This window comes from Passer montanus, unplaced genomic scaffold (genome assembly GCF_014805655.1).
Source record: "Passer montanus isolate IOZ18808 unplaced genomic scaffold, ASM1480565v1 scaffold227, whole genome shotgun sequence".
NCBI classification, from domain to species: domain Eukaryota; kingdom Metazoa; phylum Chordata; class Aves; order Passeriformes; family Passeridae; genus Passer; species Passer montanus.
The window spans coordinates 253,684-276,870 of NW_024366893.1; the positions used below are offsets into that span (position 1 = coordinate 253,684).

At 45.6% G+C, this 23,187-nt stretch overlaps 1 protein-coding gene across 1 annotated transcript in view; it reads right to left on the minus strand.

The window, feature by feature from the left end:
- Nucleotides 1–246: 246 nt before the first annotated feature.
- WNT7A (Wnt family member 7A) overlaps nt 247–23,187 on the minus strand; it is a 35,813-nt gene continuing 12,872 nt past the window's right edge. Inside the window, exon 4 of the mRNA XM_039710239.1 lies at nt 247–3,856. Coding sequence (XP_039566173.1) covers nt 3,377–3,856 — 480 coding nt within the window. The 3' untranslated portion in view covers nt 247–3,376. The remainder of the gene's footprint in view (nt 3,857–23,187) is intronic.

The window sequence follows — 23,187 nt, forward strand, 5'->3', positions numbered from 1 at the left end:
AGCTCTTTCCCCACCTAAAAACAGAGCTCCTCTATCCCGGAGCACAAAGACCAAGCTGTTGTGGGGGGAGAAATATCCACAAACTCGTAAATCTTCCTCCTTCTCCTGTTTATTCTTCGTGCCATTCAAGCCCATTTAGAGAATGACCAATTAACTCCACATTCATGAGACATTCTGATGGGCCCAATTTCCCCTATCTAAGGTGACACAACCAAATTTCTAAATACTTTCTAGTTGAATGCAGGATTTGGTTTTCCTTGCTCTTTAATTCATGGTTCCCAAATTGTTATTCAAGTTATTAAACAAATTGGCAGGTTTTTTTTTTTCCTTTTTTCCCTCTCCATTTTATCATCAGCAATATTTTAAAATATAGGGAAAATGTGTATCAAATTGAATTACTTGTGCATCCAGTTTTTTTATTATTGTGAGTAAAACTGTTTAAAGGTATTTGTCCTTCAATAATTATTCTGCTAGCTGTACATGGCACATCACGCAGGAGTTTCGCACATTACTTTTCTATGGTAAAAACATACTGCAAAAGTAATAACTTGTAAAATAACTAATTAGTGAGGAAAACACAATTTTAACTATGATATGGTATTCACTAAATCAAAGCCCAATACAAACTGAGGGGCAGATTCCAATAGTAAATGTTAGATCTCAATTATTTAACCATAATACAGAATTATAATGAACCATCCCTACTGCATGTGGTTGCATTTTAAATCTAGTTGCGTGGAATTGAGGAGGATTAAGAGCAGTAACTCAATGAAAATTGACAAGTCATAAGATTGAAAGTAAATTACATTAATAACTTTATTTTGATACCCCATTCTGGTGCCTGAATTGAATAAAAATTCTATTTTGTGTTAAGTGGCAGGTCTGCAAAGAATCTGTGTATTAACCCCTGATATACATTGCTAGGATTAGGTACTGCATGGGCTTGTGTTCTTAAATAATATATATACAAGGAGTGAGTCAAAACCCGAGTCCTAACAGGCAAGTTGTCAAACTCTGCAGCATCTTTTGTGATGCTTCTGTTTCCCTTCTCAGAAATTCTGTTTTCACAGTGTTGGGTGGGAGTTTTGTCTGAGAAGGATCAGTGCACACAGGACAGAGCTGTCTCATCTACCCCTGGTGGCACTTCCTGCAGTGCAGGGAATCAGTGACATAGTCCCATCACTGATGCCTCATTATCTGGGGAGATCCTGCAGTCTGGAAGGAGCAGAGAACCTGATCTGTCCCAGACAATGTGCAATATCATCTGTAACACTGGGCCACGTTTCTTACCCAGTGAAAAACAAAAACAACATTAGAATTAGACATGTTTTTTATCAGCCACAAATGAGCTAAGCAGTAGGAACAGAATGATTCTAAATGCAGAGAAATATTTACCACTCGAAGGTCTGAAGAAATCAGCAGCGATAAAAAGGAAATACCACAAAGAGAATGCAAAACAGCTTAGTTGGGCTCTGAAAAGCAAGTGAGTAGTCTTTAAATTTGCCTCTTTAAACTCGTCTGAATGTTTTTCTGTATTTTTGGGCTCTGGCCTAAGTGGGGGGGGAGGGTTGGAGGGGGGGTGGAAGAATAATGTAAATGCCAAAAGGAGCTGGACAAAAAGTAAGCTTTGTATCCTATCTATGAGAATCAGACGATGTGTGTCATGCAAGTTATTACAGTCACAGACTACAGTCTTGCCCTGATGGGAATCAGATTTGACAGCAGCACAAAACAGAGGTTTAACTGACAGCACACACAGCACATTTGCGAGTCATAACGCCACAGTTTAATGACTGACGCATGTGGGAAGCTAATTCGGATTTTTTTTTTCTTGAATGGGATAAATGAGCATCCAGTTAATACCAATCATGAATTCAAGCCATGTGACAAAATTGATGCTACATACCCTGTTCTTGTTTTGCATATTCTGCAAACTGAGCTGCAGGAAAAGAGGCAGGAGAGAAAGTTCATCCTGCTTTCTGACACATCCACCAATTGCAGCTGAATGCATGCAGCTTGCTGCTGTTGTGTTCTCAAACTAATTACCCTTTCTCTGTTAAATAGCCTAAGAATTACAAATTGTATGCCTGTTTTGAGAAAAAGTACAGGTTGAACAAGCAGACGTAGTATAAATAAAATATTTATATAAAAATAGTCTCTTACAAAATATACTCTCTTATCCTATGGTTGATTTTTCCAAAAGATGGAATTTTGTCTGGATTTTCTTATTTTTAGACATATTCCAAACAGGATTTTATTAATGTTTCTTTCTTTAATAGGAAAAAAAAAAAAACAAAACAAAAAAACCCCAAAAAACAAAAACAAAAAAAACCCAAATGCAAAACTGGTAAAGATTTGTAACCCCTACCACTCCACTTTTGTTCCAGACAACTAGCAGCAAACAGGAGGAAACAAACAAAAACCCCAAAATACAGTGTGTTTGTGTATATACATATATATAAAGACGCCAGCTTTTGTCCTAAACATCCAATACTGTAGAACATATCCTGCAAGTCCAGCTAATAGAAATATCCTAGTCAAGAATAATATGTACAGCTCCAGTGTTTCCTTGCTGATCCTACAAAATTATTCCACAAAGAAAGCCAGTTATCTACTTTAGTTGCAGAATAGTTCCAGAAAGGTTGGTAAAGTTCTTCTTTTAATTAAATAAATTAATATTAGTTTTATCTGAATAAATTGTTAAATATTGTTATTATTATGCCCAAGTGTCCCAAATCCCTGTGCTAAAATCTGCAGCTCACACACACATGAGAAAGGCAGATAAAGCAGTGTCTACAGAACCCTTCCACAGTTCTTCTTGCTGCAGCAAGTGCTGTGAAGAGGAAAGATGCGCAAGACCAGTAGAAGCTTTTCACGAGTGTGGAAGCCTAAATCTGTGTTATCCACACACTCCCACGGGCAATTTACGGGGAGGCTCTGTCCATCCCATCCTGTGCAAAGCCCTTTTGTAGGGATTTCTCCCCTACCCCTCCCTGCTCCTCGCACACAGAGGTGTTTGACCATCCCTTTCCCAAACCAAGAGTTCACTGCCCACACCCAGAGATTCCTCCCTGGCCGGTGTCTCTCCGCAAGGCAGCCAGCGCTCCTTCCTCCCGAGGGGCAGGCCCACTGAGATGGTCCTTTTCTCTCTCTTTCATGTCTCTGGTGGCCCGGAGAGGGGTTTGCTTGTTTTTGTTTCTTGGCTGACTTTGTAAGAGTCTGAAATGTGTATCCACATCAGCAACAAACATGAGGAGAGAAGAGAGGGCTCCGTTTGTGAGCGTCTCTTCAGGGAGAGCAGCTCTTCCCGCAGTTCCGCTCAGCTACGAGTGCATGTGCAAATGTATCCAGGCCGGGGAGCGGCCAGGGCAGGCGCTCACTTACAGGTGTACACCTCTGTCCTCTCGCTGCACGTGTTGCATTTCACGTAGCAGCACCAGTGGAACTTGCAGTTGCACTGCCACACCCTGGAGTACTGGTGGGTGTTGTAGCCGCGGCCGCAGCACATCAGGTCGCAGCCGTTGGACTGCTGCGCTGTCTTGTTGCACATCCTGCCCTGCGTGCCCACGCTGCCTGTCACCGGGTCCTCCTCGCAGTAGTTGGGGGATTTCTCGATGTACACCAGGTCTGTGTCCATGGGTTTGCGGTAGGAAAGGGGCTTCTTGATCTTGAGGAAGGTGGGGCGCTTGTTGCGGCTGGCCCTGACGGGCTCCACCTGCACGGCCTCATTGTACTTGTCCTTGAGGATGTAGCCCAGCTCCCGGAACTTGGGCAGTGTTGTCCAGCAGGTTTTAGTGGTGCAGGACCCCGAGACCCCGTGGCACTTGCACTCTAACTTCATGTTTTCCTCCAGGATCTGTGGTTAGAAGAGCAAAGAAGGATGCATTAATAACAGGGCTGTTAGATGGACGCTGGGTGACGCTCAGGGATGGGTTTGTTCTGCACTGGGAGCTGCCACCACACACAGGTCATGCTGCTGTCCCACACAGCAAATGCTCATCAGTTTGACCCAGTTCTGCCTGCAGAGCCGATTCCCCTTCTGCACTGTGAGTTCAGCAGAGAGGATCACTCTGCCTGACTCCACAGCTGAGGGAGCAAAGCTGGAATGGGCCCTTCCTCAGGCACAGCTTTTCTTCAACGGGATTGCCCAGTGCCGGACATTTTCCTTTTGAAGTTAACAAGCCTCATCTTCCCTTCTGCCTTCACATCCCCTGAAACTCTGTCCCTGTATCTTCTCCTGCTGCTTACCAGCCCAGTCATTGCCAAATAAAACTGGAGTCCAGCTTAGTCCCTGCTCTGAGTCCTGGACCCTGCAGCTGATCCCAAGCAGCAGTGACGTTGGGATAACGCAAGCAAACACACCTAATTCCAGCAATTAATTTCCCTCTTCTTTCACTTGAAAGAGGCCACAACAATTTTGATGATGAAACTCTGCCTAACCTGGCAGAGCCCAGCACTGGAAAGCCCAGCCAGAGGGATTATCAGGGCTCAGGGAGTGGTCACATCATTTTTCCCCTGAGAAACCCAGCTGATCCATGCAGCTCCAAACCTGGACTCCAAAACTGGTCAGTGATATGGAAATTGGAATTAACCCTTTGTTACAGCCTCTCCCTTCAGTTTGGGGTGTTGGAAACAGCGGACACTGTCACTGGCCATTTTCAGCAGAAAGCAGCAGCCTGCACTGAAGGAGCAAGTCCATCTCCTAGGCTGGACATGTGTCAGGACCTCAAGCCTAAACCCTCCGTGTGAGCTGGGGGTGGCAAGGACAGAGCACTGACCTAGAGGAAGATGTCTCTGCCCACAGAACGAGGGTTAGAATTAGATGAACTTTAAGATCTCTTCCCATGCAAATCATTCAGTGGTTCTCTTATTTTTTGATTCTATGAAATAGCTTTATTTTTATTTTATCCTATGAGCAGATTGTCAGCACATGTGGTCTGAAGACAGGATCACAACCCCCAAAAACACAGGTCCAAGCCTTTGACACAAGTGAACTCAGCACATGCTAGGTCATATTTTGTGCTACTGGTTTTAAATAAGCTTCTCATGCAAACGATCTAATGACTGCCCTAAAACTCAGATGTGAGAAAATTCCATATTCTGATCTACATCTTAACTTCTGCTCAAGCTTTGGCTTTATCTTGTTATCTTGAGTTTCTCTCTCAGCCACTGCATACTTCTTTTATTGCTCACTCATTCATAAGGCAGGACACTTGGAAGATAGATGAGGAGATGGAAAAGGAGTTATAGCACAGAAACCGGAAAAATAACATAAATTCCTTTAGTCTCATTTGTACCTTTTTAAAAGCTCTCTTTTTTGAAATTGAAACTAGCCAGGGATGCATTTCTCAGTCCTAATTCAATCACTGCTCTTGCGGAATGGGCTGGCCTTACATCCTGGTACAATGTTCAAACTTGCAACAAAATATTTCCAATCTGCCAGGGGGATCCGCCAAATTGGCTTGGAACATTAACACAAAACACATCATGTGCCATCTATCCAGGCTGGGTTTTTGCCCTGAAGTGTAGTTAAGTAGCCTAAATTGCCTTTTGGTTTATTTCATTACCATCCCATTTAGAGACAGCAGTCTCTGAGGGATGGGGGCTCCTCAGGAAGGGATGGGGGCTCTTTGGGAAGGGATGGGGCTCCTCAGGAAAGGATGGAGCTCCTCAGGAAGGGATGGGGGCTCCTTGGGGTGGTCTCCTCTCTTGGTCTGGGCTCCTGCTGGTCAGACCAGCACAGCTAGGCCCTGCTCTGCAGCTCTCAGCCAAGCCTGGCCATGGGCACTCAGGGTTAAAAGGGCTGCTTTTGCCTGGACAGAAGGGCAACACCAGCTGACCTCCAGTGCCAGGGGTCCTTCTTAGAGGTCCATAAACACCTGGAAGGGGATGGGAAGGAACACAGGGATGAGAAAGTTCTGCTTTGTTGTTCTCTCTCCCATTTATTGTTTCTGTATTTTCCTAAGGTTTACTGGCTCCCTCTCCCTTTCTCCCTGCTCTTGTCAGAGGTGCCAGAGGTTCCAAACTGTGCTGGAATCTCTCTGGCACATCTGCCTCATTTGTGTCCCTTGCCCTCTGCAGCTGAGCTGTCCCCTCCAGATCTGCCTCCTCTAACCCAGCCTCTCCACCTGTGGCTCATAACCCCTTTTGTTGCTTCTGTTCTTGCACACAAATCCATCATCCTCTCTGGGCTTTCAGGGCTGTGTCCTGCAAATTCAGTAAGGCTGAATTGGCTCCCCAGCCTGTAGAAATGAGGCTACATGGAACCTGAACTGTCTGGCCTCAGCAAAAGCAAATCCAGCAGTGGTGATTTGATGGTTCTGTTGTACTCTGATAGCAGGTGCTTGGACTATTTGTTTTACATTAAAATACATGGATGGTGTCATTTTAATACTATTATATTATTCCAATACCCTCTGATGAACCAGTGCCAGTAATATGAAATTCTTTGGGTAGGGACACAGACCACAGTCTTTTCCTTGGTTTCTATGAGCCAAAAGCAGTGCCCTTCCCTTAAAAACTTGGTCTGTGTTAAAACCAGAAAGCATTCTTCACCTTGTATTTCAGGATTTGTTTCTTTGAAGGAATTATCCAGCAGCTATATTTTTACATCAGATTTAAACTTTAGGTGTGTTACAGACTGACTTTTCCTAAAATGTAAGAGGCTGGAGGGCACAAAATGTCAATCCCAGATCCCATGTCTCTTACCAAATGACCATATCCAGCACCACCAGCCATGGGAAGTAAATCTGTATGCACCAGTGGGTGCTCTGAACTGGATTAAATGCAGACAAAGAGCTGGAGTTCTTTTAGCTTTGTCCACTTTTTCTTTGAGCTCCCACAGCAAACTGTCAGTACTTGTTTCTCCCTCTGTCTCCCTTTGCCATTTGCCTCTGGGAAATAGTTTGTGTGGGGAAAGCTGGGCTGGCTCTCCCTGCTGATGTTATCTCCAGATGCAGCACCTTTGGGCACTGCTATTGGGAGCACAGCGTGTTTGCTCTCCCCCTTTAGCTTTGCAGGGAAAGTGTGGGGTTGGCCATGGGAAGGTGGCAGCAGCAGCCCAGGAGCTGCAGGTGCTGTTCCAGCTCCATTTGGTCCTGGAGCCTGGCTGGGGCTGTTCCAGCTCCATTTGGTTGGAGCCTGGCTGGGGCAAGCTCAGCCAGGGCTCCTGGCTGTCCCACCCTGCTGGGGGGCACATGGAGAGCTGGTTTGTGCCTGGCATGCTCAGACACAGCACTCACACCCTCACAGGGCTTTTCTCAGCCCGGAGTCTGTCCTGAGTCTCTCAGTGGTGTGTCCTGGGCTCCTGGCACCAAAGCAGCTGAGTTGCCCAAGGACCCCACACGTGGGGTCAGGGACAGCCCAGCTGCAGCTCAGCCAGAGCTCTGCAGCTCTTGATGCCAAAGCTGTGCTGAAGGACCTGCACCTCAAACCTGGATACCATCCCACCTCCAGATCATCCCCCCTCCAGCAGGATTCCCATGGGAATGGGATCAATGCAGGGCTAGGCACGCTGCAGTGCTGCAGCCAGAATAACCCTGGCCCCAGGCTGCTTCTGCAGCCCAGGTAATTAGTGAGACACTGACTCCTGCCCAGCAAGGCCAGGGTCTTGCCTAATTTTGTCTGACATCAGATCACCTGGGTCAGGAAATTCCTGTCTCCTGCAAATGTCTGCACACACACACCCTTCACTAAAGGTCAAGGAAAGTGTAAGTATTGGCAAAATTAGTGAGATTTTCACTCCAGAGAGGAACATGGCAGGGCTTGGAGAGAGGCCACAACATTTCTGTGGGAGCCTGGCTGGGGCTGTTCCAGCTCCATGGCCCTGGAGCCTGGCTGGGGCAAGCTCAGCCAGGGCTCCTGGCTGTCCCACCCTGCTGGGGGGCACATGGAGAGCTGGTTTGTGCCTGGCATGCTCAGACACAGCACTCACACCCTCACAGGGCTTTTCTCAGCCCGGAGTCTGTCCTGAGTCTCTCAGTGGTGTGTCCTGGGCTCCTGGCACCAAAGCAGCTGAGTTGCCCAAGGACCCCACACGTGGGGTCAGGGACAGCCCAGCTGCAGCTCAGCCAGAGCTCTGCAGCTCTTGATGCCAAAGCTGTGCTGAAGGACCTGCACCTCAAACCTGGATACCATCCCACCTCCAGATCATCCCCCCTCCAGCAGGATTCCCATGGGAATGGGATCAATGCAGGGCTAGGCACGCTGCAGTGCTGCAGCCAGAATAACCCTGGCCCCAGGCTGCTTCTGCAGCCCAGGTAATTAGTGAGACACTGACTCCTGCCCAGCAAGGCCAGGGTCTTGCCTAATTTTGTCTGACATCAGATCACCTGGGTCAGGAAATTCCTGTCTCCTGCAAATGTCTGCACACACACACCCTTCACTAAAGGTCAAGGAAAGTGTAAGTATTGGCAAAATTAGTGAGATTTTCACTCCAGAGAGGAACATGGCAGGGCTTGGAGAGAGGCCACAACATTTCTGTGGGCTGGGGAGGGCCATGGGGAGGTGCCCCTTTCAGCTGGTGGAAGGTGAGGATTGGTGATTTATATTATTACAGAGGCAATTGTAGCTCCTTAAATAAGACAAAGCTCCTCAAACTTTGGGAATGATGTTGAGATACATTTATTTTGCTATTGGAATGATTCATTGACCAAAAAGGATGTTTTAAGCCAATAAAATGAAGCCATGTCTTATTTAGTCTTTCAACAAAATAATGTGAGAACCAAACCATGTGTAGAGTGAGACCAGGAATTGGAAAGGACACTGGGTGGACAGACAGCAAAAGGACGATGTCTCTTAAAGTTATTAAATGTCACTGCCACTTGTTTTATCCAAGTGTGAGATTAATCTCAAAAGGATGCTACTGTTTATGTAACTTGCAGGACTGTTCTAGCACCAAAGCTCTGAAATCTGAGTACAAGTAATACGTGGTGCTTTTTGATTGGAAAAAAAAAAGAACAAGAGAGACCGCAAAAAAAGAAAACCTGCTGTCAGAGATAAATCCTATGGAATCTTTAAGAAATGTGAGAAACTGCATAAAAGCCATTCAAAAGCAAGTTTAAAATTAGCAAAGGTGAACTTAAACAGAAAAGATGGAAAATATTCCCATCCCAGTGGATGGCCACTAATTATATACACAGAGCTGCTGTCAGATGTCTTCTGTAGGAGCACATTTTGCACTATCTCCTCTGGCAAACTGACTGGGATGAGCTTGGAAAGGATTGTGTCCCACAGAGTGACTCATTCCAAACAGGCTTTGATACCTCACTTGAACATCTTATGAAGATCTTCTTAAGCACAGCCAAAAGATGTTTTTTCTCATGTTTTTGATAAGTAAATCCATGCAAAAGAATATCTGAAGTCAGTATCAAACAACTTTGCTCCTGAACACCATGAGCTGTGACTATCCCAGAAATCCTGCTACCCCAGGCAGGCTGAACCCTTTTTTTCATGACAAGAATTTTTGTGTTTTAAATAAAAAATGAGTGGGGAATCACCACAGCATGTGACCCACATCAATCAAACCACCTTTGCACTTTCCTTGGAATAGGTGTCTCAGGAAAATTGGGCAACCTGCTGAGGGCTGGTTATGCAGGGAGCCAGGAGCATTCTGATAAATTACACCCTGCTGCAAACACCACTGCTGGGTGGGATTTCCCAACACCACCTTCACTAAGGGATATCCTGTTTTAAAAAACAGAAAAAGTTTTTCCAGATTTGAAGTAATGAGACCCTGAAAAATGAAGGCTTCAGAAATTTTATACTCTCATGAGTTCAATCTTTTTATTTTCCTGTTTCTGACCTTTCTCTGTGCCACCCAAAGCAGGAGATTCCTTTTATTTCTTCTGTGCCCTTTACAGGGTTCCATATTTATTTTTGTACTTTCTGCCTGAAATCTTAGTTGCCCTTTACATCATCTTTATAAAAAGTTGACCATATGCTGGAATTATTTTTGAAATGCAGTTTCCCCAGTATGTCAAAGAAGTAAAAAACAAGTATTAGTTAGACTTTTTGCATGGTCACAGTGCTCACACCGTGCTGCCAGCACATGCAAACAGAATGAGGTGTGATCTTCTCTCTCTGGGCAAGTTGTGTTGTTTAAATCACAGAGCTGGTGCCCTTCAGTCACTGCCTAACACTGTGCAGAATAGCAAATGAATGAGAGCAGGACCAGTAAAAGCTGAGAGGAATGCAGCAAAAAATATTTTCTCCTGCATATTTTTCTTATACTTCTGATAACCTTTGTGACTTGCTGTAGACTAAATCAATTTATCACCACTCCTGGGTCCAGAAAATAAATTTCACAGAATGCTTTTATAGTTGTTGTTTTTGAAGAATAGCTGAATTTGGGACACAAAAGTGAGATTTAATGAGATGTATTTTCTCAGAACCTAATTAATGCTCTTCTCAAACATAAGACCTGGCCCTTGCCTTTTTCAAGCTGTAGGAGCTGCTCTGTGAAATAAAACAAGGTGTCACAGTACTTCAGGGCCACAGACACATTTAGGGGGAAAAGATCTCCCACAACATCCAGTCCAAGCTGTGCCTGTTGCCCACCTTGTCCTCAGCCCAGAGCCCTGAGTGCCACATCCAGGGTGTCCTTGGACACCTCCAGGGATGGGGACTCCAAACCTCCCTGGGCAGCCCCTGCCCATGTTTAACAACGCCTTCCATGAAGAAGTTCTTCCTGAGAATTCAGATTCTTCCTCAGCTTTCTGGCATTGAGGGGTCCATCTAGGAGAGCATCTTACCTGCTCTTGGTTGTCACTTCTGCCCAAGCCCTCTTGGTTTCACAAAAGTAACTGTGCAAGGGATCCTGTGCATGTGCCTCAGGCTCTGAGCTTGCCCAGCCCTCAGGAGTTTGCTCTGCAAACCTGATCAGGCTGTACAGAAGTCAAGTGAGGCTCTCAGGTTTGTCAGGGTCCTGCCTGCAGAGGTAGAGGCCATGATGTGGCAGCCCCTGATGCTGACAGCTCAACATCTGTAGGGGTGTGACAGGAGTGACACCCCCAAAATCCCCTGTGCCCCTGGGGTCAGACCCTCCTGCCTCATGTGCCCCCAGGTGCCCTCTCCTCTCCTCTCCTCTCCTGGTACCTGAGAGCAGCTGCAGGACCCTGGGACCCCTCTCTCCCAAGCACATCCCACCTCTCCCCAGACAGAAAGGATCTGCACTCTCATCCCTCTTTGGTCATCAAAATGCAAATCAAAGCCATGAATGCCCGAGCTGGAGCCTCAGGTTGGGTTTCCCATGTTTGAAGGGACGTGGCTGGGACAAAGTTCCTGATTTCTGGGTTTTCTGTAGTGCAAAACTTCCTCATCCACCCTTTTGGAAATGCTGTTAGAAAACTACAAATTTTCAAGTTAATGCTTAAATAGGTTTTACATCAGGACAGAAACTGAGAGCAGCATTTCCCCAATATCTGTTGGAAGTAGCTGGGAAATGGGGGAATCCTTGTGTAGCACTTTGTGCTTTCTCAGTTGCTGATGACAAAAGCTCACTATTTGAAAGGTGGCCTGGCAGTTCATTGAGGGGTCACTGCTGTTCTGGCTCCTGGGTATAGCTGCCTGAAGCACCACTTGCCTTTTGGTCTTGAGGGGTTTTCTATTTAAAAGAAAGGCAAATACTTTTAACAGAAAAAAATTAAAATAATTTGAAAATATAGCTCTCAATGGGTTTGATAAACTACTTGTTTTTGAAAAGTAACTCTTGTGAGAAACATTATCACCTAGATTAGACTGGATCAATGCAGTGCCAAGTGAGTGTCATCAGGTAGGAAGTTTGAAGATCTGTCATAAAAAGGAACTTGGAAAAAAATAGTCCTGAAAAAAATCTGGTTTCTTTTACTGTGCTTTTACTTATTAAAATTATTAGAATATAGCTGAATTGTATTAAAGACATTCAACATGTGATTTTATATTCTATAATTGAATGAAAATGGGATTGTGAGATTAAGGGAGAATTTATCTAGGATCATTACTTGCTGCTGTCCAAGCAAAACTGACACTGTGGACATGATGGATTTTAGCTTGTGAAATACTGAACAGTCTTGTTGTCTGGCCTACCTGAGCACTTTGTAGGATGAAGCTGAAATAGGCTGGGAATGGGGGTGGTGGTACAGAATTACAGATAGAGTTGTTGGTTATGTTATCTAGCCTTCCTTCCTATCACTACATAAGTTTTCCACAGTACATATCTTCCTTTCCAAAAAGATACCGGATAGAAGGTTCATGCCAAAAGTGAATAAAAGATGATGATCGAGGAGTTTTGAAATAAAGAAACAGCATGGTGCTCACTGACACTGAGACACTAAGTTTAGAAAGAAAATGAGGCAGCAATTTTTCTGCCTTTTGACATGTTACCCACATAACATTTCTTCTTAGGTCATATCTACCTTCTTTACATTCTGGTCACCAATTGAAAATGATCCTAAGATGCTGATACTTCAAATCACGATTCTCTAAAATAGTGAACTGTGTGGTATTTGGCTATGTATTAAAAATGCTATGGACGTCCATTGTTAAAAACACGATTTTCCTTAATCCCTGCTTCACCCTACAAGCTCATCCCTGCAGCCAGTGCATGGATCAGAGCAGTGAAGTCAATGAAGTCCAAGCTGGGCCATGTCTGCTGACCCTGACCCCTTCAAAGTCAAGGCAATCCTGCCAGTGTCCTACGTCCAGAGTGTCTGCTCTAAGTTTTGATCTTGGGACAGTGATCTTCACCCATTCTCTCAGCCTCTGAACTAAGATGGCACTAAGAAGGTAATTGTGCTTGTACTTTATGTTTTAGCATTATATTTCTGAAGAAATGGGAAATGCCCCCAGGTAAGAGGAAATGAATTTAATTATGCTCCTCACTTTGGGTACACAATGAGTTAAACTTGGGGTTATTCAGACAAGGACGTCACTGCTGCCCCTTGCTTTGGGCTTTGTCATGGAGCCTGAGTCATCCTGCACATAAAAACGATGCAGGGAAAACAAGAAATGACACAACTGGAATTTGTCCCCGTCACAGTGGTTTCACAAGGAGAGGGATGACCCAGGCCTGACTCATTCCCACTGAAATTCACCTTCTGTGGGACCTTCCCCAGTGGAGGGGAAGCTCTCCAGTGAAGTGGTGCTGGCAGTAAAGATTGTGTATAAAGAACTGGGAGCCACCAGGTAGAGCATTTTGACAAATGCTGAAGTTGTCAAGAGAAAAGTTTCCAAAGAGTGATGGAAACCAAGAGAGCAGCCTGGCTGGTTCCAGACAAGTAATCAGGAAACACCTCTTGTGCTAAACTAACAAAGCCAGGTACTGGCAGGAGCATGAGCTGCAGGATATTATCAGTTCATATTGCTTCCAAACATTTCCAACCAATAGCCACACACAGTTAATTATAGGTTCATTTGGTTGCATACCAAACTGTGAGAGTTAACCCCTAGGGTACCCAGCACATGATACTACAGAGGATATTATTCATCATGCTGAAAAATGTCTATAAATTTTGGTTCTCCAAGACAGTAGTTTTAGCTGAAAGAGATGTTTTTCCTTTCTATCGGCTTTTTTAGGTAATGTCAAAGTAATTCTTCATCAATTTTGCAGTACTGCCTTTATGAAAACACAGTCTCTTTGCTCAACTTCTCCATTAACTCCTTTGGTCTAGAATAAAACATGAGTTATGCTTGTATTTGATACAGAGAGACATATTTAAACTTCAGTCCTAACACTGTTCACAGCTAATGGCACTGGAGAGGCACCCATGGCCTGCTTTGCCTACCTGCCATTCGCTGATCTGGGAAGAGCACCTGAGCTGCCTCACAGCCATTCCAATCCCTTCCCACTCCCAGCCCCACTGTTCTCCAGGGATAACATCACCTGGGCTGTGGCAGAGGCTCCAAGCCCATTGCCATGGGTGGGTGTACCCTGGGTGGGATCTCACCAGATTGGGACACCAAGCCACAGCTGCTCAGTGAAGTGAGAGCCATTCCTGTCAGTTTAAAAGAAATGTCTCACTATTCCTCCAGATAATCTCCATGTAATTATGTTAGTTATTGGAAAGCAGAAGCTGAATCACAATGACAGAGTGTATATTGTGTACAGACTTCCACACATTTTGTTTTTAAAATTCAAATTACTCATGTTACCATAAAGTAACATGATTTTGGTGTTAATTGTAATATTACAAAGCTGACTTTCTAATTAAGTTTGATCCATAAGTGCTTTCCCCCTCCTGCTGCAGATGGGACAATAGGTCCACACTTCTACGTTTTCAAATAGCTCCCACTTATCAGAGATAAGATCCTACCAGCAGAGCCTCTCTCTGCAGCCCTGCAGCTGCCAAGAGCAGCATGCCCAGACCCAGGCCAAGAATTTTAACAGGGATCTTCTGGCCTCTTCTCAATGAAAATTTTCTCCTATGCAGAAGAAAGTGGAATTTTCTAAATTTATGTGTAATGCTGAGTGCAGCCTAAGCACAGGGTACCCAGGGGAGCTGTGGCTGCCCCTGCATCCCTGGCAGTGTCCAAGGCCAGCCCGGGACTGGATGGGTTTAAGGTCCTTTCCAACCCCAACCATCATGTGATTCAATAGTTGAAGCTTTTTTCTTACAAAGCAATCACATGCTAACAGAATTCACTTTTGAGGTGTGCTGTGTGGTTGGATGGGGTTCTTCTGAGCCAGCTCACCTCACACCACACAGTGCTGCTGCTTTTTCTCAACTGATCTACCTGCTCACCACTTATACACGAGTTCAGCAGCAGCAGCAGCCTACAATGCCTTTGATGGTTCTTCTTTATAAGCCATGCACAACTGAGTCTTCACCTTGAGATGGATTTTTTAACAAAGGGTTAACCAGTTGCTCCAGGTCTCCAGTTCAGAAGACCACAGGATTCCTGTAACAGAGCTAAACACCAGGCCCACCAGTACATGAACCATCAGCTAAAGAAACCATGCATGTCTGTAGTGCACCTTAAGTGTTTTAATCTGATCCGAATTTTATAAATCTCTCATTAGGGGTACCTTAATATAAGCAGAAGTCTGTTGGATCAAATTAAACAAATATCTTAATGCTAAGGTGTTCCTTAGCATAGTTATTAAAATCTACAGTTTTCTAGAAAATATTTTAAGTCTGACTACACCTTTCAGTCTAAATTTGCACAAAGTATAGCAAGGCAGACTTCTCAGGCTGATTCCCTGGGAAAGCAAAGCCTAAGCACTCACTTGGTGTCTGGCTTCCTTTTGCCTTCTCATTTCCCACTGGAAATTTCAAAGTGAATTCAACTAAATATGACAAAGTGTAGATATATTGAAGAAACTTTTGTGAAGTCTTAATCCATGGTTTTTGGACACATTCTCTTGACTCCTTGTTGCAATTCTTTACAGGCTACTGCACCCTCTCAATGGTTAATTGTTCTACGCCTGCAGGATTTATCCACCCAAACACAACAGTGTGTGCTGTGGCTCAGGGAACATCTCCTGGGGGAGCTGTGTCTCAGGCTGTGTGGCTGTCCCCTGACTGTGTGTGGGCTCATTTTTGGTACAGGATCTGGAATGCTGTAGGCAAGGCTGGTCCCTCAGTGCAGGCCACCAGCTCGCTCCCACGGGAGCCTGGCTGGAGCTGCAGGATGGAGCTGGCTCAGATCTGGGTTACAGCCCATGCCATGGCATTCCTGCTGCTTGGCCCAGGGACACCCTTTAGGTGCAGCTCCCTTTCAAGTACCAGAAGGCTCGGGCTGGTTTCAATAACCAGCACGAATTCAAATTAATGCTGGTGCCTTCTGACACTAACTGGGCATGAGAGCCAAGCATCCTCAGTGCAGGTCCTTGAAACTTTCTGTCCTTCCATAGCTCAGTTCTGCATCCTTCCAGTACCAACAGGCCTTGTCTGTGTCCTTGGACTAAATGGTTGTTCTTCATTCATTGATTTTTTAAATTGTTTACTTCGAAATACCTGGAAACCCTTTCCATTAAAGCAAAAGTCTGTTCCATTTGCACAGCACATGCTAGCAATTATTTCTCTTGGTGAGTATTCAGGGCTTCATGAGCTCAGAGTTTTCTGCCACCCTGTGTTAATGGCAAGGTTTGAACCAAACCTTGGTTTAACTTTCAGTTTGACCAAAACCTCTGTTGAGTTACAGGCTTAGCTCAGGTAACTGGGTTCATGTTCCTGACTCATCATTGAGGCTCTTGGAAATATTCCTGGAGATACTTTCAGCTCAGGCTCAGGAGGTCTGGGCTGTAACTGCAGAGGATTCCAGTTTCTCACAGCATGTAGCAGAGATCCCGCCCCACATCCGAGTCTTGGGTTTAATTTGTTAGAGATTTAGTGAAGGAGGCTGCAGAGTGGGAGATCTCCACCAGTATTTGGTGTATAAACACCACCTGTTTCTGCATTAAAAGTGGTCTCAGTGAACTGGCCTAACCATTGGTTTCTTGCTGACTTGGCCGATACCAACTTCTTTGAGTTTTGTTAAAGCACGGATATGGAAGACCACAATAACAGGCAAGGAGATCAGTCTTGGGTCTGGAAACCTGAATTTCCAGTGTGACAAATGCCAACTGGAAGAAACAGAACAGTTCTCAACCACTATTTCTGATTTTTTTTTTTTTTTCAAAAACTTAGGCCAAAATTCAGGTATGAAGCTCAAAAATCTTGGATTCTGATCTCAACAAAACATCAAGGAGCACAGGTTAATAAAAACATTACAAGACAGGACAGCCAAGCTCATAGGTCACAGTTAAGGTTAACAAGTGCTGGGTTTTTTCTTGCAACTTTTCACAGAGTTACAGAATAGCTGGAAGAGACCTTGAAGCCCATCTTGTTCCAGCCCCTCAGGTTGTTCTTTTTTCTATGACCAGGATAAGTTTTACAACCCCCAAACACAGCAGGAATTTGCTGTGGGATGATTGTGCTCTGTGAAAGCTGCATATGCTTCAAATTATTAATGTTTTGCAGCAGGAGAGACACCGAAGACTCTATCAAGGCTCCAAAGGTGCTGAAAATCCTGGGAAAAATGAATAATCTACACAGCACCTATTTTTGTCTAGCTGATATTCCCCTCTGAGCACTGAATGACAAGCATGATCCTATGGGAAGTGTTGCTAACTGTCCAAAGAGAAAGGCCAGATTAAATCAGAAATTGTCTAGAAACCTGTGCCCCAGCCAGTGGCTTTGCTGAGCAAATTAATCACCAAAGCAAGCACCTGATTATTGCCATTATAAAAGGTGCCCGCTATTAAATTTGGAATTTGAGATCTCTGTTATTTATGAAGAGAGGCTGGCCCTCAGTCCCAGCCCTCTGTCAGCAGCATGACAGACTGTCAGCTCCAGTAATCACACACATGAAATGCATGTTTTGCTCATAATGCCAGAATCCTCTAAAACTGCGACTGCAGGCGAGTGATAGCATTTATCATTCCCTAATCTCCAGTGTAAATCAGGAATTCAGTCTTCAACCACATGAGATATAGGAGGGAGCTGAAAGCCAAAATACAAGTAGGACCATGTATCACCATTTCTGATTAGCTGAAAGTGGAGGACAAGTGGAATGAAAATTCATTTTTGTGGATTACAGTTCTTGTGCAGTCCAATTCCCTCTCATAATTTAGACCAACATTAATGCTTCCTTTATCTTTACTCTGGGCTGTTGAGAAGATGCAGAGCTTGTCTGTCAAGCTCAGACTTGCTTTAAGACTATTATCTAAAAAGTAGGAAAGCCATAAATAGTGCTTTGATCCTTTCAAACACAAACAAAATGCTGTAAGGCTGCAAGGCATGTGTATTTCTTTTCACACCTAGGAGGCTGCCCAGCAGAGCCTTGGGGTGGAGTTGGATGGGATTTTGGAAGCACTCAGCTGCACCCTGTGGTCCCACCAGCCTCAATGGGAGCTTTCCCATTCAGTGAACTGGATTTACTCCAAACTCTGAGCTTGGCCTTTCTGGGAATCCTGCTGCCCCAGCCAACAAAGCTGCCAGGACAGACTTTGTGGCATTTAAGGCTCCTTTTCTAATTGCACTGAAGTACAGCTGGGATGCCAGGCCCTCCAGTGCTCGGAGGGAAGGCAGGGACTGAGCACTGGGTGTACCTTGGACAGATGGAACTGGGTCCAGGTCACTGGGTGGACACTCCTGTTTGCCTCCACAGCCACATCAGAGATTTACCAGAAGATGCTTTTACAGATTCTGTCTGGTCGCAGTGAGGTGCAAGCCCTGTGTGTAAACCTCCTCAGCATTCTCTGTCTGCCTGGTTTTAATCTAGGCCAAATATTGTACCAGGAGAACTCCTAGGACACCCTACACAGGCACATCTCCTGCACCCAGCACCAGGTTTCCTGGGTTTGTGTGTCGTTTTAGCAGTGGAGCCAATTTTTTATCTATTAATGCTACTGCTCTGGGAGTGGAAATGCTGTGTGTTGACCTGGCTGAGCATGGTTTGCAGGATGTTTTGGGCATGGCTGTCTCCAGCACAGTGGTGCCATGGCCAGGCTGCAGGTCAAGATCTGCCAACCTCCCCTGTCACAGCCTGACAGTGACAGTGGGGTCTGGCAGAATTGTCACTGCCGCTATCAACAAGGGCACCATTCAGCTGAGTGTTTGAGGAGCATCCCTAACATCAAGAATAGGAGTTTCTCAAAAGGAAAATGAGGAACATTTCTGTGCCCAAGCCAGAAAAACCAAACCAAACCAAATTAAAAACCAAACCAAAACAAAAAATCCCACGGCAAACAAAAACACATAGGAAAATGTGAAGTGCAATTGCAAAGGCACTGCTAAATCCTGAACTCCAGAAAACATGGCTGTGCTGCTGGTACTCCAATATCCCTTGATTGCAGGTGCCAGGATTGTCAGGGCAGCCTCTCCCAGTCCTGCTTGGCTTGATACCATTCTCTGAAACTCTCTGGAGTCTTCAGCAATTGTGAGCAGCTCCAGACACTGGAGTTTTATTCTGTGTGCCATGAGAGCTGTTCCTGCTGAGGGAGGAGCAGCAGGGCAGGTGTGGCTCTCTCAGCCAGCTGGGCTGTGTGCAGGCACTGCTCAGGGCCAGCTTACAGCAGCCACATCCCTGTGGCAGGAATCTCCTGGCTCCTCTGTGCCTCTGTGTCCCCCTGGCACCCAGCTGTGCCTGCCAAGCAGACCAGCATCCCTGGTCATCTTTTGGGAGCAGAGCTCCTACCAGGAGCTGCTGGAATGCTGGGGTCCCTCTGCAAGACTGGTCTTCCCCAGGCAGGGCCACTCCAGTGAGGCTGCAAGCCCACAAGCTGCACTCCCCTTCCACTGCATATTTTTGTGCTATAAGATTTTGCTTAGGCAGAACTATTAAATCTTCAGAATTTCAGGCCTATATTCAGAAAAATAGAAATGCCATGTTGTTTGGCAGCCTCTTTTATCAGCCATGTCTTTTTCCTAACATGATGCTCACAGCTTTTTAAGTCATTCATCTGCAGGAGGTTGTGTTCTGTGCTGCTGCTGCTGGTAGTCAGGTGAAAGGGTAGTTAAAGAAAAAGTTATTTTTAGAGAGGTGAAATAGCTGTCCCCTCCAGAGAGAGTTGATTGCAGTGGTGATTGCACACCCCACAAGAAGAGGGACATGTTCAGGAAGTCTCATGGCAGCAGTGTCCTCCTGAGGCCAAAGAATCAGCAAGTAAAGAGTCCCACAAGTGTGGCTTTCCATGACAGCCCTGAGCTCCCTGCTTTCCGAATGCCAGTGTGTCACTTCAGCCTTGCTGCAGTTTTTTACAGGATAAAACATTAAACACTCTAGCCTACTGTGATCCCTGCATGATCCATTTCAGGAACACCTCCTGGTGCTCCCAGCTTTGCTTGCTGTTTGCAGCAGCTCTGTCAGGCACATCCTCCACATCCCCCGGGAGCCTCGGAGCTGAAGGGGAAATCTGAAATGCTCCTGATGCAGAGGATGGAGAGACATTGCAAAGTTAGTGCACCTACACATGCCTCCAAAGAGAAATGCTGAATAAAAATCCACCTTGATGTGCTCTTGAAGGCAAAAGCCTTCTAATGCAGCCTTTGCCCATGATTTATAACAATGACTCATAATATTGCATTATACTTAATATGATGTAACGCTGATGCAAGATGCCATTTGTGGAATTTCAATGTCACAGGGAAAACGAGAGGAGAGAGCAGTCTGGTCATGTACCTTGCCATGCAGTCAGAATGAATTGCTTACAGCCAGAATGTGTAGAGCCTTTCAGTATCTACTTCGTTATTTTTTAGCAGGATAACCTGGAGAATAACATTTCTGTTTCCTGGAGTATAAATATCTCTCAGACATACATTATTGTGTTACTTACAGTAATTTAATCAACTTCATATTTGAGAAGACAAATTTGCTAACAGACAATTCAGTCTTGCAATTATACCCCCTCACATGGAAATTTGCAGGGCAAATAAGGATTATGCCTTTAAATTAATTGAAGCTTTATCTCCCTTTTCTGACCCAGCTGTTATGAATTCTCCTCCTGTTCTCACTGTACTGCCTGCTCCTTCCTGCAGTGAATCAGCACTTCAGGAAACACTAATTCAAAGAGGAAAGACACCCTAAACTCTGGTTCTGAAGGTCAGGAATTGCTGCTCTCCGGTAGGTTTGACAAATGAGGTAAGGCTCTGGGGCTGCTCGGGCCAGTTTGGTGGGGTGTTGGTGACCCCTGCTCAGAACTCTGCCCCTGCCCTTCCAGCAGCCCAAGGAACTTGTGCTACACAAGTGAGTCCTGCTGGGTTGTCCCCCAGACAGACAGACAGAGAAACACAGAGGCCTGTCCTTCAGCTTGAGCAAAGCTGGCCCTGGCTGCAGGACCCACGGGCACCCCTGGCTGCATTTGTGGTGGGGAGCAGCTGGGAATGGCTTGTGTCCCCCACTCTGCTCCCAGGGCTGCTCCTCAGTGCATCCTGGGCGTGCCCCGGGGCTCTCCAGGCACTGCATGACCCGAGCTGTTCAGCAAAGGAACAGGGATGTTCTCCACCTACGACCTTTGAAATCCTCCACATCTGACACCCTCAGTTGTCTCACTTCCAGCAAGAACTGACAGACTGTGGAATTACAGAGAATCCTGAGCTGGAAGAGACCCTCAGGCATCACCCAGTCCAACCCCTGGCCCTGCATAGGCTCCCAGCAATCCCACCCTGGGCATCCCTGAGAGTGTTGTTCCAAGGCTCCTGGAACTCTGGCAGCCTTGGGGCTGTGCCCATTCCCTGGATAACTGTATCCCTGCTCTGTCTTCAGGATGTTCAGAGGCTGCTGCTGGCACCCCAGGGAGCACAGAGAAATTGCCTGGGTAAAACAGGACTGTGAGAGGCTGGGAAGCCTTGAACTGAGGTCTCCACAAATCCTGGATCAGGCTTTCCCTGGTGGCTCTCTGTCAGTTCATACCCTGCAGTCCCTTCTGTGCCCAGTGCTCCCAGTAAGCCCAGCAGACCATTCTCACCTGCCAAGATGGAATGGATGATTTTATCAGTGGTTCTCAAGAAGACAACTCGATATTGATGGATCTGTGCTGTTCTAGAGTGCATCCTGGACCACTTGCAGCAGGTGTCACCTTGAAGAAGGAGCTTGTCACAGGTGAGCACCAGGTGAGTGGGCACAGCACAGTTTCACATTACAAGACCAAAGTAGAGGGACTGACTTTTGAACACCATAGCAGTGCCTACAGGTGGTGGTAAGAAATCAATAAGAATTGATTTATTTTTGGAAGCCTGGTAGGTGCCAGTCTGTCTCCAAAGTGTATAAATATCATCAAAACCTAGCCATGGGCAAGTGAAACAAGACAAGAATTTGTAGCCCAGAGGAAAGCCACCATGAATAGATTGTGTGGAGGCTGATAAGATCCATATTGCTCCAAAGTGGAGTTCCACCTCACAACAAGGCTGTCTTTGTTGTGGAAGAGTCAGGTTGTGAGAGTCCTGGCATGCCAAATACCTGTAATGGCCTTCCCTGCCAATTGTCTTTAAATACTGTGATCTTTCACACAGAGGCAAAGCCTGAAAGAAATCTCTCTAGCAAAAACATCATTTGTTCATTCTCTACAGGACAGTGGAGCAGCAAGCCCTCTCCTCAGTTCTGTTACTCTTTCTTTTCTCTCCCCTGCAGATTTCAAGCAGAGATGTGTTCAAACAAAGATGTGCAATTTTGCTCTGTGAGGATGCAGGAAGAAGCGCAGAGCTATCTCTAGATCAGAGCAGTTCCTGAGCCTGCTGGAGAAATGGCAGATGGCCAGAGATAGCACAAACCACTGCTCTCCCAGATTACAATGTGGAGAGCTGAACCTTCCAGGCACAAGTTTCCAGGACAGCATATTGTGCACAGAAAGGTGAGAAACACGAGGAGCCTGGAGGGGAGGCTGGGGAGGTTCCTGGAGCCAGCCTTCCCACAGCCACCTGCAGCACCAATGGCCCTCCTCTGCCCAAGGTCCATACCTGGAGGACAACCGAGATAAAAAAACACAACTTTTCTATTTGTCTGCATTTTTGAGCTTTGCTTTGGGGAAACATTTCTGGCCAGTAGGCAGTTCCAGCCGAGTTTGCAGTCTGGTGTAGGCAGGTGTGTAATTTCCTAGGAATCTTTTACGGCCAGCACCCATCAAATACAAGCAGACCTTTCGAGGAAGTAGCTTTGCCACAAAGGTGAAACTCCTCTGCTATTTTTTGTTTCACTGAGTCTATGCTCATACAGCAGAACAGACTGTGGGTGTTGGTGCTTCATCAGGATTTTCAGGATGTGCCTCATGCTACCAGAAGCTAAGTAATAAAGATCTCAGAACCATTCATTTTTCAAATATTAATGCTCAATCCTTGAGTTATTCTCGGAATTCAGGGTTCATTTTGCTGTGTTGAAGTACAAGTTTTCTCAGCACAGAGCCAGACAGGTATTTGGGATACTACACAGAGTAAAACCCAGAATATCATCTATAAAACTTCTACATAGCATTAAATTAAAGAAGGGTCAGGCTTTTGTTTGGGGTGGAAATGACTTTTCTTCAATACAATCTGCCCGGCTCCAGCATAACTGGAGATGTCTCAGAGCCTACAGGTAATTACCACAACAAAAATAGCATCCACAAATTAACTGCTGCTCCCAACTTCCTTCTCCCATTTGCCTCTAAGTCACACTCACATGATGCTGGAATCAGGACTATTGCATAGGAAGAGGTAAAGGAGAGCTGAGGAAGCAAGGATTGACATCCCTGGGAGA